At 40.0% G+C, this 16,825-nt stretch overlaps 1 protein-coding gene across 8 annotated transcripts in view; it reads right to left on the bottom strand.

Moving 5' to 3' along the window:
• GTF2I (general transcription factor IIi) overlaps positions 1-16,825 on the bottom strand; it is a 109,624-nt gene that overhangs the window by 73,142 nt on the left and 19,657 nt on the right. For all 8 annotated transcript variants that reach the window (XM_040456187.1, XM_040456183.1, XM_040456184.1 and 5 more), the window contains exons 2-6: positions 10,307-10,410; positions 6,697-6,835; positions 2,983-3,117; positions 1,752-1,935; positions 1,326-1,354 (exon numbers count right to left, since the gene is read on the bottom strand). In XM_040456187.1, coding sequence (XP_040312121.1) covers positions 1,326-1,354; positions 1,752-1,935; positions 2,983-3,117; positions 6,697-6,835; positions 10,307-10,405 — 586 coding nt within the window. In that variant the 5' untranslated portion in view covers positions 10,406-10,410. The remainder of the gene's footprint in view (positions 1-1,325; positions 1,355-1,751; positions 1,936-2,982; positions 3,118-6,696; positions 6,836-10,306; positions 10,411-16,825) is intronic.

Below are 16,825 nucleotides of genomic sequence, written 5' to 3'. Positions count from 1 at the left end.
AAGGAAATAACTACTGATATACCCAACGATCTGGATGAGCCTCAACTGAATTATGCTGAGTGAAAAAAGATAATCTCAAGAGGCTACATTCTGTAGATCTAATTTATGTAACATTCATGAAGTAACAGAGAAGAAGATAAAAATATTCTAAAATTAGATTGTGACAATGACTGTAAAACTTTTCAAACTTTATCACTATAAATTTACCAAAGCCCACTGAATTGGATGCTTGAAACAGGCGAATTTTATGGCATGCCAATTATACCTCAACAAAGCTTCTAACAACTTAATCTTTTCATCATGGTAAGAATAAAACAAACAAAATTTTTTGTTTTTACTTAACAAAAAATAAAATATATTGGGTGTGTATATATTATTTTGTCCTTTCTTCCTTGTACTGGTTAAGAGGTTGCCAATGATAATGGTCATTTATTTCCAAAAGTCTCAAACAAACCTGCCTCCAAAGGGCACCAGTCTCCTAAAAGTCACTTTGCCCTTCAAATGCAATGGCTTAACCTTCCCCAAAGGAAGTTCTGTTGAAATCCTCCTCGCTCTTCAAGGACCCATCTTAATGCCCTCTCCAACTCGAAAGCCTTCCTGGGCTATAAACAAATCCTTCTTCCAGCAAACTTGCAAAGCATTTTCTTTAGCTATCCCTACACTGTGCAGCTATGCTCTTGATGTAGTGACTTTATGGGCTTTTTATCTCTTTCCATTAAAGCTCAAAAGCTTTAATGCTTATGCACAGTTGTGTATCCCATCCCCACCCAATCTTATGCTCACTAATTCTGTGCCTGATCAATGAACACGAGATAAATTAAGCCATCCTCTTAATTCTGGCTAATGATGGCAGATCCAGTCTATGATTGAACATACTGCCCACAATAAAACCTTGACTATGTCATTAAAAAAGTTGGGGCGCCTGGGTGGCGCAGTCGGTTAAGCGTCCGACTTCAGCCAGGTCACGATCTCTCGGTCCGTGAGTTCGAGCCCCGCGTCGGGCTCTGGGCTGATGGCTCAGAGCCTGGAGCCTGTTTCCGATTCTGTGTCTCCCTCTCTCTCTGCCCCTCCTCCGTTCATGCTCTGTCTCTCTCTGTCCCCAAAATAAATAAACGTTGAAAAAAAAAAATTAAAAAAAAAAAAAAAAGTAGCAAAGCAAGTCTCTACTTTTTCAGCTCAGTGACCTTTCATTGGTTTATATATAACACCCCACTCCAAAAGGTCTTATGTCATATTCTCAAAGAAAAAAGAGAAATTAGTAAAACGTGTTAAATTTGGCCCAAAAGATAGTTTAGGAAGTATGAGTAAGCAAAATAATCACTTACCTAGGTGCTTCTTTGGCTCCAGGAAAGGTCTGTATTAAAACAAAACAAAAAACTATACATGAATACACAAAATTATTGTAAACCTTAAATTTAAATGACTTCTACAGTAAACAAGAGTTTTTAAAATATATGGGGTGCCTGGGTGGCTCAGTCAGTTAAACATCTGACTGCGGCTCAGGTCATGATCTCACAGTCCATGGGTTCAAGCCCTGCATCAAGCTCTCTGCTGTCAGCGCAGACCCCACTTCAGATCCTCTGTCCCCCCCCCCCCCTTTGCCCCTCCCCACTCATGGACACGCGCGTGCTCGCTCGCTCTCACTCTCTCAAAAATAAAGAATTAAAAAAACATTTTAATATATTAAAATAAGGTGAATATTCAACTTTATATGAATAAACTCTTAATGGGCAAGGGAGAAAGTACTTCACCTCTTAATAATAAATGAAATTCCTGCTTTGTTCTCTAAAATCCATTTCAAGGTGGCAAGATCATAGTTCTCGGGGTGTTTAAAGGCAACTCCTTCCGGAAGCCCCTGCACAACCACAGCTGACTGATCTCGTAACATCTTCTCATATGGAACAGGAACCACTGTTGATTTGCCTAAAGCTTTCCCTGGGGGTGAGGGACAGGGGTGAGGCAGAAAGAAGTAAACATCATTTAATGTTAAGATTAAAAAACAAATCCGTCATTAGTTTATCATGGCTTCACAAATGGCATTCATACTGTTTTGTAATATCTGACTTCAAAGCGACTTCAAAATATCAAGAGGGCCCTATTCCCATGTTAGAACTTCTAAGCTTGAAACATATCCACAAGAGCAAAATAAAAAGTATATAAAATATTTATATAAAACCTACACAAAATGAAAAGAACAATAGCTCATTTCTTCCACTATTGTCTTTCTTTACAATGGCCTTGTGCTGTTATAACATGATCTTTTCATATCCAATACAGCACCAGAACATGGAAGCCTGACAAATCCAACTGTTATAAAATATCCGGCAATATTTTGCCAATATTCTCACCAAAAACTTATTACATAAATACGATCGCCATTCACAACGAAGTGTGTTCTAGCACTTTTGCGTGCGGACATCAGGCAGTAAGCCCAGAGATGCTAGAAACCCCATTCCCCAGAGATGAATTTTACCTAGGGCCTCACAGTGTAACTGGTATCCTCTCCCTCTGACTGTTTTTCTTAAGAGCTTTGTTTGCCGTGTGATTAGGTTAACAAAAAAAGGGGGATCGGTGAGATCAGCACATAAGTCAAAAACAAACAGGTCTCTGGGTGATTATGAGGTGTTAATGTAGGTTCTCTGGTAGGGGGTGCTGAAAGTGCGGGTAGGGGGGGCGGCTATGCATGTACTGAGCCAGGGGCTACACAGTAAATCTACCTTCCTCTTCATTTTCCTATAAACCTAAAACTGCTCTTGAAAAGAAGAAAAAGAAAACAAAAAACCCTACCCCACAGCTCTAATAGGTGCATTTGCTTATTTCTGGGTTCTAGTTTGAACCAGAACTAGAAAGTGAGATCATTCCTGATGTTACCCCAAGAGGTCTGGGCAGTGTGTCAAGGTGTGCTGGACGAGTGTTAAACCAGTTCCACCATCTACCCTTTACATAATGTCTCTTTTAGAAAATGCAAGCGTAGAACCTTACCATAGCAAAAGCAGAAATAGTCCTCAACTGTTTTCCTGAGCGTTTCAATCTCTACAGCGTCTACACTCATCCGATTTGCTGGGGTTGTAGATTTCATCTTATGCATCTCTGCAGCCTTTTCCTCTTCTTCAACACCTGTAAAGCAATTAATGACATAAAAGGCTCATCTCCACTACCTTAATACCTGGCTTTCAGTAAGAGTATTTTTTCCTAGGGGTACCTGGGTGGCTCAGTCAGTTGAATGTTGGACTTTTGGTTTCGGCTCAGGTCACGATCCCACGATTCAGGAGATTGAGCCCTCGAGCTCCGCACACACAGCATGGAGCATGCTTGGCATCCTGGCTCGCTCGCGCTCTCTCTCTCTCTCCTCTCTCCCTCTCTCAAAAATAAATAAACTTAATTTTTTTTTTAAAAGAGTATTTTTTTTCCTATATTCTTTGTTTCTCGCTTTATTTTTTTCAAATTTTTAAATTCTAGTTAGTTAACATACAGTGCAATGTTGGTTTCAGGTATGTTTTTTCTATATTCTAATATTTATGATTTGTTATAAAAAAAAACAGAAAAAAAGGGATGAGGGGGAATTTAAAAATAATTAAGCTTGGCTGGCTTAGTCAGTGGAGTGTGCGACTCTTGGATCTTTTGGGCTGGTGAGTTTGAACCCCATGCTGGGCACAGGGCTTACTTGACAGATAAATAACTTTTTAAGCTTTAAAAATAAAAACAGGGGCGCCTGGGTGGCGCAGTCGGTTAAGCGTCCGACTTCAGCCAGGTCACGATCTTGCGGTCCGCGAGTTCGAGCCCCGCGTCAGGCTCTGGGCTGATGGCTCAGAGCCTGGAGCCTGTTTCCGATTCTGTGTCTCCCTCTCTCTCTGCCCCTCGCCCGTTCATGCTCTGTCTCTCTCTGTCCCAAAAATAAATAAAAAAAAAAAGTTGAGAAAAAAAAAAAAAAACAAAAACATAAGACATAAATGGCTTGAATAAAAATAGTAAGAAATGATCATCATCTCTGAAATAAGTGTTGCTATAACTAAAAATTCTGTAAAGTAAAAATTAACTACTAGTAGTTTTAAAAAAGACACGTCTTGGGGCGCCTGGGTGGCTCAGTCGGTTAAGCGTCCGACTTCGGCTCAGGTCATGATCTCACGGTCCGTGAGTTCGAGCCCCGTGTCGGGCTCTGTGCTGACAGCTCAGAGCCTGGAGCCTGTTTCAGATTCTGTGTCTCCCTCTCTCTCTGTCTCTCTCTGTCTCAAAAATAAATAAACATTAAAAAAAAATTAATGAAAAGACACGTCTTTAGAGTAATTTATCAGCTACAAACTTGAACATGAGATTATCACCACCACAAAACACAGTCCAGGTTGGAAAAGTCTACCATCTGTGTGTACCTAACACCTGAAATGTACCAGTCCAAACTAAGATGTGCTGTAAGTTTGCAATACATACCTGATTTTGAAAACTTAGTACAAAAAAAGAGTACGCAAAATATCCCAGTCATAATTTTTAGATTGATCACATGTTGAATGATGTTTTAAATAGACGGGGTTAAACTATAACCACTAAATAAATTTCCCTTGTTTCTCTTTCTTATGAATGTCGTAACTAAAAAACTTCAAATTCTAGGAATGATTCGCATCATATTATTTCTCCTGGATAGTGCTTTTCCAGCCCCTGGGAAAGACAAGTCTCCCCCAAGAATTTCTAAAACTGACTCATAAACCTACTGATTAGGTTACAGAAGACCACTATTGATCCTTATCTGCAAAACAGATTCTACAAACAAATATTATGCACTTAAGAATTACATCCCAAGATTATTCTCTGGAGCACTGAATTATTGGTAACAAAAAGAAAGTATGAATACTAATAGGCAGGGACTACAGTTTGCAACTGAGGACAAGTCCCCCTAATGCTTAGCTCTAACCACTGGAGAACCACATAAGCAAGGCAGTGTAGGGAACGGGAATATAAACCCAGCTGCCAGGGGGATTATAGTATTCATGGGACAGATGGCAGCTGATACACACATAATCAAAACATTATTACTATAAACTTAAACACACAAACATAATCGAAGCCTTAAAATTCTCAAAATGATCAGAAATAATGAAAAAAAAAATTTTAATGAATTATACTGCCATAAAGCTTATAAAGATTACAGTGGGGGTGGAGGGAGGCATGCAGTGGAGAGAAGTTATTTTTTTTAAAAGGACTAAAAATACAACTGACAACTGAAATTAATAAATAAAGAAAACTAATTTTATTCACCCATGATCCACTCAATTTATCATGAATTGGATCTAACTAGATAATGGAAATTTAAGTTTGGCACTTAAAGATACATACTTAGGAGGGGCACCTGGGTGGCTCAGTCGGTCAGGCAGCCGACTTCAGTTCAGGTCATGGTCTCCCAGTTGAGTTTGAGCCCCGCATCAGGCTCTGCGCTGACAGCTCAGAGGCTGGAGCCTGCTTCGGATTCTGTGTCACCCTCCCTCTCTGCCCCTCCCCTGCTCACAGCCTGTCTCTGTCTCTCAAAAAAGAATAAACGTTTAAAAAAAAAAAAAGACATATACACATATTAAATGCCTATAAACAGACATCCCCACCATTTCGTTCTCTTTCCATGTTGAAGTAGAAGCTATATCATTGAGTCAACATAAAACCTGTGGACAGCGTTAGGTTAAACACAGATACAGAAGGGGCGCCTGGTGGCTCAGTCAGTTAAGTGTACGACTTCAGCTCAGGTCAAGATTTCACCGCTCGTGAGTTCAAGCCCCGCATCGGGCTCTGCTGGCAGCTCAGAGCCTGAAGCCTGTTTCCAGTTTTGTGTCTCCCTCTCTCCCTGTCCTTCTCCCACTCACGCTCTGTCTCTTTTCTCTCAAAAATAAATAAATGTTAAAAAAAATATATTAAAAAAAACAAAGACAGGGGCGCCTGGGTGGCTCAGTCGGTTAAACGTCCGACTTCAGCTCAGGTCATGATCTCGCGGTCCGTGAGTTCGAGCCCCACATCGGGCTCTATGCTGACAGCTCAGAGCCTGGAGCCTGCCTTGGATTCCGTGTCTCCCTGTCTCTCTGACCCTCCCCCATTCATGCTCTGTCTCTCCCTGTCTCAAAAATAAATAAACATTAAAAAAAATTTAAAAAACAAAAACAAAAACACAACACAGATACAGAAACTGTGGGTCTGTGAAAGGCCATAGGTATTAACATCTTACAGCACATTTCTCTACTGCATTTGTGCCAGTATCTAGTAAGTTCTCACCAACTGGATGAACTTCCAACTGGAGGATCCCAAAACTCACTGAGGACTCTGACCATTTGGTTCCACTAAGAATCAGAGACCTAACTTTGCATTGTGCTTACACAAATTTAATGCACACTGAAAGACTTGTTTTGAACACACCAAATATCTATCAAGAAAATAAATGTTATTTAAATAAGAACCTTAAATCAATTCAAAATTTCTCTACCTTCTCTCTTTGTGCCACTAATCCAAAGTAATGGCGAGAAAGGAACACAGAACAGTACACATTCACCATTTCCTTACACTCTTCAGTAAAATTTACCCTTATAGATTACCATGCCTGTGATTCATTTGGAGCATGTCTCTGTAGACATTTTAGAACATCCTTTTAGTATAAATGTCATTCTGCTTTAGAAAAGAAGACATTTGTTATCCATAAATACTTAGGCATAATAAAAATATAATACTTACAATATTTTACAAAATCTTTCTGAAAATCCTTTCTGGTGTTGACAAAAGCACGTCCTCTCTCGGTTCCAACGACAAACACATCTGTTTCATACACTGCGATACAGGCCACTTCTGCCTTGGACTTGGCCAATTCTTTACACTGAAATACAAATAAGCAAACCTTATGTTACATACAGGTGTTTAAAAGTACTATTTCTGCTGGATGAATAAAACATCTCACTTCAACTCTTACTACAGAATCTGGAATTAGATGAAGTTCCTAGTTTCTGGCTTAGATAATCACATAAAGAAGAGAGTCACCATTTTTTACAAGTAGCTCTCTTTCTACATAGTTTTGAACCCCAATTTTAAACAGGAGAAAGCAGAATTTTTAAGAAAACAAGGCAGAAATCCCTTGCAATCTGTTACAGGCCAAATCCCTGTGAAACAGACTCAGATTTGCACACGGGCTTACTGGTGGGTACTCTCAATAGCAACACCCATGAGACGTGAGGGGCACCGAACTCGGCACAGGCACAGGGAGAGCTGATCACTGGTGCACCTGCATCAGGGGAGCTCCAGAGCTGGGATGCTCCCCTGCAAAGAAAGGGGAGACCTTGGGCAGGGGAGCCTCGAATGCTCAGAGCAGCTGGGGGAATTAGTGCCATCAGTCCTAAAGGGAAGTTGAAGCCACATCACAACATCTACCACATAATCCCAACTCCACAAGTATCTCTGTATGAATATACACAATGGGAATCGTGTTGGGCGAGTATATTTTTACTAAGTAGGGCTTCTCCTAAGTATATTCCTATGAAATTAAAAGTTCTTAAAAATCTTAAAAACTTCTATAACATTCCATTTTATGGATGTACAATAATTCATTTAGTACTAATATTATTGGAAATATTGGCGATTCTAAGTATCGTTCCTTAAAATAACACTGAAATAATAATCTGGGGACAAAATAGAAACAAGAGTCAAAAAACTTTCGACTCTGAAAGCAAATACTTTTAAGGTTCTCAAAACCTACTGCAGACTGCCAAGAAGGTGCTATCAGTTTACGCTCCCATCTGAGCTTCTACAAGAGCGAACTCACAAAAATCTCAAAAATGATACAGTGTAACATTTCAAGAAACATTTTAAAAGGGTATCTTAGTATAATCAATAATACACTACTTAGCTAGTATCAAACTTAAAGAGTATTGTACCTTAGATATTTTTCTATAAATTAACATATACTCTGCTTATTCTTCTACTATGTTTGTTAGTAGTCTGCTTCCCTACTGATGCACAAAAGTACCTCACTTATTTTAGGCACAGAAAAGCTGTTTATGAAATTAAATATACAATTATATATTTTTTCTTCTGGTTTTTAAAATTTGCGCTGATATATTATTTTTTTTACTCATCTAGAATTTCAACTTGGTACATAATAAACACTTGAAGTTTTTTGGGTTTTCTTTTGGTTTTTGTTGTTGATTTGTTTTGTTTGGACCAAATACTCTATGTTCTCAGTACCATTTGTTGCAAACCACAGCTTTCCTCTATTTGGTTTTTATTTACACAAGGACCATTCTCTAATTTCTTAAATAAAAATGATTTGCATAATACTGCTCTACAACATTATCATGTATAATTTTAAAACTACTGAGATGATCAGCTATCTTTTGAAATATAACAAAGTCACAGTGCAGAACTTCTGACCTAGAGATGAGTCAACAATTGTTCTGAGCATGAAGAATAACGCCATCCTATAATTTCGTTACGTTATATTTACATGAGATATACTGTGGCTGCTCACCCAAAAGGAAGTGTTATTTACTTACTTAGGTATGGACAGGGTGCTTGCCTACTCCACTATCCACACTTAGTTGGACATTCCTGTCACCAAAGGCAGTATTTATGAAATAGCAAAGCAAGATGCGTGTATAGCCCAAAGATTAGATCAAAGAAATCTATGAGCCAAAGGAAAGATGAAACTGACCTATACACCTATAATTATACTTCATAATTTACAACCAGGAATGTGAGGAGGAAATAAAGGCTGCGAATAATGAAGTGACTTTGCCTAAGAAAATTATAAAGACAGTTTAAAGGAAGAGAATGGGCCCTATATGACCATGTTATTCTACGTATAGTATAGTATTAAAGAAAATTATTTTAATAAACAGAGTAGAATTTAATCTCTAACCTATCATTTAACATTGCAGCCACAGGGGCACCTGGGCGGCTCAGTCAGTTAAGCGTCTGACTCAATTTTGGCTCAGGTCATGATCTGAGGGTTCGTGGGTTTGAGCTCTGCATTGGGCTCTGTGCTGACAGTGTGGAGCCTACTTGGGATTCTTTCTCTCCTCTCTCTTTACCCCTCATTCTGTCTCTCTCTCTCAAAAATAAATCAACATTTAAAAAAGAAGTAAAACAGCGGCACCTGGGTGGCTCAGTTGATTAAGCGTCCAACTTCGGCTCAGGTCATGGTCTCCTGGTTTGTGGGTTCGAGCCCCACATCAGGCTCTGTGCTGACAGCTCAGAGCCTGGAGCCTGCTTCACATTCTGTCTCCCTCTCTCTCTGCCCCTCCATGGCTCACACTCTGTCTGTCTACCTCTCTCTCAAAAATAAATGTTAAAAAAAAAATTTTTTTTAAGTAAATAAAATAACATTATAGCTACAAATGTTGGCTGGTTTTAGGAACACAAGGTAGAAATAAGTTACGTTCAGAAAGTAACAGTATACAGCCACTGAACAGATACTAAACTTTCTGTCTTTAAGGAAATTATTTTTCAAAATTCTCAAATAGTACAAAGAAGGAAAAAAACGCCTTAAGGCGGGGAGGGTAACCAACCCGCAAATTATTTTATACTGACACCTGTGAGATTAAATGCTATCTAATACTAGTCAATAACTAGGATGGAAAATACATAGCCTCCTCCTACTTAGAGTATACTATGTTTAATTTCAACATCAGAAAATACCTAAGTCTGATGCATAGAAACCTGCAGGCTGAAATACTATGTTTCTAGCTATAGTTCTGTAAAAACATGATTAAGTTGTATTACTACCATCACAGTAATACAAAAATACAGCAAAAAGAAGAATACCTAATAGTTTGCTATAATTAAGTATACGACACAGGTTTCTTAAAAATAAAGAGCTAACACACTACATACGCAGTAAAAGGCAGTAGAGTAAGGTCCACTGTGGGTCACAGCACATATGAACAGAAATAGAGAGCAGGCTCTCAGGGCCTCCATATCCTGCCAGTGTTCTTTATACAGATACAATAAAACACCAGCACCACCCTAGAATATACAAACTCACTCTGAGTGGCTCCAAATATTACACATAAATTCAAAGCTAATGCTTGCAAAACAAGATATTGCCTAAGATATTGGTAGGTAAACAATTGCAATTGAATGTAAAACATAAAATATTGACCGAAGTTAAGAATATTCTGAAACATGGTAACAAAATGATTTGAAAGGCTTAAATCCACAATTATTATTTAAGCAAAAAACCTCTTCTTATTATACCAGAAAACGTACTATATGTTTACAAAAACAAATCAGTCTCACCCACTGGCTCAATCCTATCCAACTATAAAAATTTTATAGGACGGTAAGGCCATCTCACCATGGACTCAAGAGCAGACATAAGGAACGTCACCACCATCCTGCTCTCCGAGGACTCCTCATCTTCGACGGGCAGGGTAGACATTGCTACTTGGGCCATGATCCCTAGGAAAGCAGTAAGAAAGTGAGCGGCAGAAATTCACAACGTTCTTCTAAACATACGTTCAGAGCTGGTGAGGGTCCCCCACAGATGGCCTCATTTACAGTTTTCTTGCCTGAGAGAAAACATAAGGCTCAGAGACTGAGTATTTGATTTGTCAAAAACTCCTACCCTCTAAGATAGAAAATCTATCCCCTAACTGTCCCACTAATTTCCATACTATGTCAGCATAACCCCCCAAAATAAATTCAGATGTCACCCACAACCAGTTAAAATCTCTCCCAAGTGAGAGTGAGAGGAGACTGTAAACTCCACAATCCAGTGACAGTTTACGACAGTTTAACACAGGACGTGGATGCAAAGCGGCCTTCATCCCAGGCCCACGCTGAGTGGGTACAGCAGACTGACGCTGTGGAAAAGAATTTCTTCTTTCTTACTGAGGAAATAGTTTGCAGGACAAACGATATCTAAGATTCCTTTATAATAAGCCTATCAGTCTCTTTGGAAAACACTTTCTGATACTCGGGTATCAGCAAGGAGCCTCAGTGGAACCTGAAACCCTGTAAAAATACAACACATAAACACCAAATAGTAAATGTTGGCGAAGATGTGGAGAAAGCGGAACCCTTGTGCACTGCCGTTAGGAATGTCAAATGATGTTCCACGGTGGAATACAATTTGGCAGTTCCTAGAAAAATTAAACAGAATTATCATGACACGGTAATTCCACTTGTGGGTATATGCGTAGAAGAACTGAAAGCAGGCACTCAGCTGGGTCTACACCCATGTTCACAGAAGCATCACGCACCACAGCTACACAGGCGGAAATGACCCAAATGTCCACGGTCAGCTGAACGGATGCGCAGATGTGATACATCTATACGACAGAATAGAACTCAGCCTTAAAGAGGAAAGAAGGTCTGAAACATGCTACGACGTAAGTGAACCCTGAAAATATTCTTCTATGTGAAATAAGCCAGACGCAAAAAGACAACTATTGTGATTCTACTCACATGAGAGGCCTCGAATTCATCTAATTTGTAGAGACGGGAAGTAGAACGGTGGTTGCCAGGGACTAGGAAGACTGAGTGGTGGGGATTTATTGTTAGTGAGCATAGTTTTAGTTTGGGATGATGAAAAGCTCTGGAACTAGATACTGGTGATGATTGCGGAACAATAATGAATGCATATAATGTCAGGGAAGTACTTTTAAAAATGGTTAAAATGGGAGTGCCTGGGTGGCTCAGTCGGTTAAGCATCCGACTCTTGATTTTGGCTTAGGTCATGACCTTGCAGTTCATGGGTTCGAGCCCCAAGTCAGAGCCTGGAGCCTGCTTGGGATTCTCTCACTCTGGCCCTCCTCTACTCAGGCTGGGGCCCACACAAAAGTAACAGAGCACAGATACTTAGGAATTAAAACTTGACAATGAAAGACAGTAACAAAAATAATGACTACTTATCCCTGGATCTGTGAACAAATAGAAGCAATTCTGTTTTCCAAAACAAGATCTCTATCTTGAATGGAGATAGAGTCAGGAAAAGCAGCATTAAGCAAGAGAATGGTTAGAAATCATTTTCCCTAACAGTTTTGGTCCCATTCTTACCTCTTAGACAAATAAGTTTTTTTTTTAATTTTGGTTAATGTTTATTTTTGAGAGAGACAGTGCAAGCAGGAGAGGGGCAGAGACAGAGGGGGACAGAGGATCCGAAGCGGGCTCTGTGCTGACAGCAGAGAGCCCCATGTGGGGCTTGAACTCGTGAACCATGATATCAGTACCTGAGCCGAAGTCGATGCTTAACTGACCGAGTCACCCAGGTGCCCCTCGGATAACTAAGTTAAAGTAAATTTATATTAAAATGTGGTTCAGTCAATGGTGCGCCTGGGGCTCAGTCGGTTGGGCTTCCGACTTCAGCTCAGGTCATGATCTCGAGGTTGGTGGGTTCAAAAGCCCTGGGTTGGGCTCTGTGCTGAGGGTTCGAAGCCCGGAGCCTCTTCGGATTCTGTGTCTCCCTCTCTCTTTGCCCCTCCCTGACTTGTGCTCTGTGTCTGTCTCTCAAAAATAAATAAAAACATTACAAAAAAAATGTTTTTAATAAATAAATAATAAATAAAATGTGGTTCGGTAAAAATGGACAACAAAGCCATATCATTTGCCATAATCAGAACATTCACCTAGGATATACCATCATTATTTCTCATAGTATTTCTTCATAATCTCACTTTTCATTCAATTCTCCAGCAAGGGAAAGAGGAGGTATGTTCTCATTTTACGAATGCAGTGATGTGTCAAGGTCATATAGCCACTATCAGTGCCAGAACACAACACTAGGACAAAAGTTTCTGCCTACTGCTATTTCCACTATTCACCCTAAATTGCTGGAAATCTGTCATGAGGTCATTCGTGTTCAATGAGTGTTATGAAATAGGAGACAGAGGCCACGCTGACAGCCCTGTGGGGGTGCCACAGGCGACGAGAGGTCCTATTTCATTACCAGAACTCAGGAGGCATCACAGCAATGTTCAATGGGAAGAACCTTGGAGGTGACCAGTCCCGTCAACCTTGATGGGGAAGGATGAATTTTGTTTGGGGCTTTCTGTTCTCAAGAAATGTGTGTATATCCGCATTACAACAGAAATTCTCTGAATTGTTCTCTGTCCCCCCCAAGAGGTAATTTCCCTGATTAGCTGAGTCAAGACCACTCAAGGAACACTCCCTGGCACCCTCCCTGGGCAACTGCTGCCTTTCTCTCCTCTTTCCCAGAAAGGAACTGCCATCACATAGCGGCATTAACAACAGATACAAGGGACACACACCAGGCCAGGCTGCTGACACAAGCTTATGGGACAGGAGACGTGACAGTCACTGTAAGGGAGAAAGAGAGGACAAAAGCAAAACAGAAGTATTCACAGAACCTAGAAAAAAGAACTTCACAGGAGACGGTGTTCCCATAAAATACTTGAGCAGAACCCATGTAGTCTTTCTTCTTGCTTTATTTTAAAAAGGGTGTGTGTGTGTGTGTGTGTGTGTGTGTGTGTCACTAGAAATGAACAATTAAAAAAAGCACCATTGAAAGCAACTAAAATAGGGCAGTTAGCTCTGTGCTCAAGGAATGCAAATAGGCATATTTGTATCTCTGAATTTCATCAGTGATATTCTCTGGAACAAAAAGGAAAATGAACAAAATAATCACGTACTCCATAAGACAGTAAATACAAAAACAGAATGGATCCCTTTGAGTCTTTTATATACAGGCAAGGAAGAAGAATTGACCTAAGACAATTCATAGGGTGAACCCACGTTAGACAAGAAAATGACTTCTGGTTTCTGGATTTGTAACCTGTGTTCACTCCCCACTGTGTATCTCTGATGCGGTCTTAGTAAAGGAGGGGTGGTAGACAGAAAAAAAGGTGATCTCTTTATAAGGCAGTCATCCAAGGCAGAAGACTAACAGCCAAGGAACAACCCAGTGGGTGTCCAATACTTAGAGATGTACTATCCGTACTATCCAATATGGTAGCCAGTAGCCACATGTAACTATTTTCATGAAAAACTAAAATTCTGTTCCTCAGTTGTACTAGCTACCTTTCAAGAGCTCGGCGTCCACATGTAGCTAGTGGCTACTATATTGCAGATCACAGAACATTTCCATCATCACAAAAACCATACTGCTACAGAGATTACACCATGTTGCATAAGTTCATTTAAGCTTATTTGTGAGAAGTAATTCTCATGACCCTTTGAGCCACCATGGTGGTACCTGTAATATCTCTGGTAGGTGTCCTGAGAGGAGGAACACAGAAATACAGTTTTATGATACGTTATGATTAAAATGCCCATGAGACAGCAGGGACATAGACCCTCAGGATAAATTACTAAAATTCCAAGGAGGCTAACCCCCTATCAGGGCAATGACCTTGCCTCCATGATCAGCCAGCATCATCTGCTTGCCACATTACATATTCTTATAGCATAAATTCTTCATCCCAGCTATGTAACAGCCCATCAAAATGGAATCATAACAATTTCTCTAAGCATCTTCATAAATATGTCTTTTGTTGGGGCACCTGGGTGGAGCTCAGTCATATAAGTGTCTGACTTCGGCTCAGGTCATGATCTCACGGCTCGTGAGTTCAAGCCCCGAGTTGGGGCACAGAGCCGGCAGCCTGCTTCAGATTCTGAGTCTCCCTCTCTCTGTCCCTCCCCCATTGGCGCTCTCGTTCGCTCGCTCTCTCTCTCTCTCTCTCTCTCTCGCTCAAAAACAAACATTTAAAAAAATTTTTTTAAATAGATATGTCTTTTGCCTTATTGCCATATTTTAAAATTCTTCATACTGAAAGAGATAAATTGTATGAACATCTTTATAGCTCTTGATATATCACAACAAAATTTTTACACTGTTTCCAGAAATGTTTAAAACATACGAAATTCAGGGTGCCTGGCTGGCTCAGTCACTATAGCATGTGACTCTTGATCTTGGGGTCATAAGTTTAAAACCCATGTTGGATGTAGAGATTATTTTTAAAAAGCACATTATTTAAAAGAATAATAACAATAAATTACGCTAAATTCACCAGCCTCAATATGCTAAATTCACCAGCCTCAATTTTTAAAGCAGGCTCCATGCCCAAAGTGGGGCTTGAACTCACGATCCTGAAGTTGAGTCACATGTTCTACCAAAACTATCAGTAATTTTCATTCCCAATCCAGGCTTTCAATTCTGATTATTATTGTACGAATGAATTTTTTGTGTGTGTTTTTATGTTTTTTCGGCTCTTTTATGTGTTTAATTCTGTACTTCCAAATGCAGCATCATTTTTGCTTCAATCTTTCATCTTTATTTAACCACACATTTAAGAGTCTTTGTTTATTCTCTTTGCACCTGAAGACTTTCCTTCTGCCTGAAGTTAATCCTTTAAAATTTCTTTCTCATGGCAAACTTTTGTGTGCTAAAAGTCCTTTATTCTTCTAAGATATTTTCACTAGAATAGAAATCTAGGTTGAGAACTTCTTACTTTCAGCACACTGAGGTTATTTCATTATAGTCTGGCCTCCATCCTGTGAAGATAATCCCCATCTGTATGCCTGCTGTTTTTAGGATGTTCTTTCTTCGATGCATCTAGATGCGCCCTTCTTTCTATTCAGTACGTCATTCGCTGGGCTTCTCGAATGAGGATTCCTTGTGGTAAATTCTCAGCTGTTACCTCTTCAGATACTGACTCTGTCCCATTCTCTGTCTGCCATCCTGTGAGACTCAGATGGAATGCGTGCTGATAACTAAGACTCATACCCTCTTCTGCATTTTTCTCATTTTTCCTCTCTTTCGTAAACTCTTTCCTCAGACTCACTTTCTGCTTCACCAATTCTTTCTTTTTATTTTGTTCACAATTTTCATTTCTAAGATTCCTATTTGTTGTTAGGTAACATTTTAGTCTCCTACTCCCTAGAGACTTTCAAGCCTGACATACGTCTTTAAATATAAGAGAGGTAAGGGATGCCTGGTGGTTCAATTGGTTGAGCATCCAACTTTTGATTCTGGCTCAGGTCAGGATCCCAGGGTCATGGGATTGAGCCCCATGTTGAGCTGTGCAGTGGACACAGAGCCTCCCTGGGATTCTCTCTCTCTCTCTCTCTCTCTCTCTCTCTCTTCCTCTGTCCCTATCCCCTGCTCATGCTGTCTCTCAAACATAACAGAGGTGGTTGTTTTATGGTCTCTGATAATTAAAAAAAAATCTTAGCTGTATTTCTATTGCTTATGGTTCTTGCTCATATTCATGGTACTTGTTCCCATGTATGCCTGATTATCTTCTACTATGTGCTGGTCACTTTACATTAAAAAGTTATTTTTGGGGCGCCTAGGTGGCTCAGCCAGTTAAGTGTCTGACTTTGGTTCAGGTCATGATCTCACGGTTTGTGAGTTCAAGCCCCGCTCTGTGTCGGGCTCTGTGCTGAAAGGTCAGAGCCTGGAGCCTGATTTGGATTTTGTGTCTCCCTCTCTCTGCCCCTCCCCTGCTTGCACACTCTCTCTCTTTCTCTCAAAGATAAATAAATGTTAAAAATTAAAAATTTTTTTTTTTTTTTTTTTTTTTACTCCCTGGGGCGGGGGAGGGGGGGTGCTGGGTGGCTCAGTTGATTAAGCATCTAACTCTTGATTTCAGCTCAGATCATAATCTCGTGGTTCGTGAGTTAGAGCCCTGCATCAGGCTCCAAGCAGATAGCACAGGACCTGCTTGGGATTCTGTCTCTCCCTCTCTGTCTGCTCCTCCCCCACTTGTGCTTTCTCTGTCAAAACAAATGAACACAAGGAGGAGAAAGAGAAAAAAAAAGAAGAAAACATTTCTTTAAAAAATTATCTTAATGGGGCTCCTGGGTGGCTTAGTTGGTTAAGCATTGGCTCAGGTCATAATCTTGCGTTTCATGA

Source organism: Herpailurus yagouaroundi, unplaced genomic scaffold, assembly GCF_014898765.1.
Source record: "Herpailurus yagouaroundi ecotype Mexico unplaced genomic scaffold, PumYag 216, whole genome shotgun sequence".
Taxonomy (NCBI): Eukaryota; Metazoa; Chordata; class Mammalia; order Carnivora; family Felidae; genus Herpailurus; species Herpailurus yagouaroundi.
This window is presented reverse-complemented; position numbering and strand designations above follow the sequence as displayed.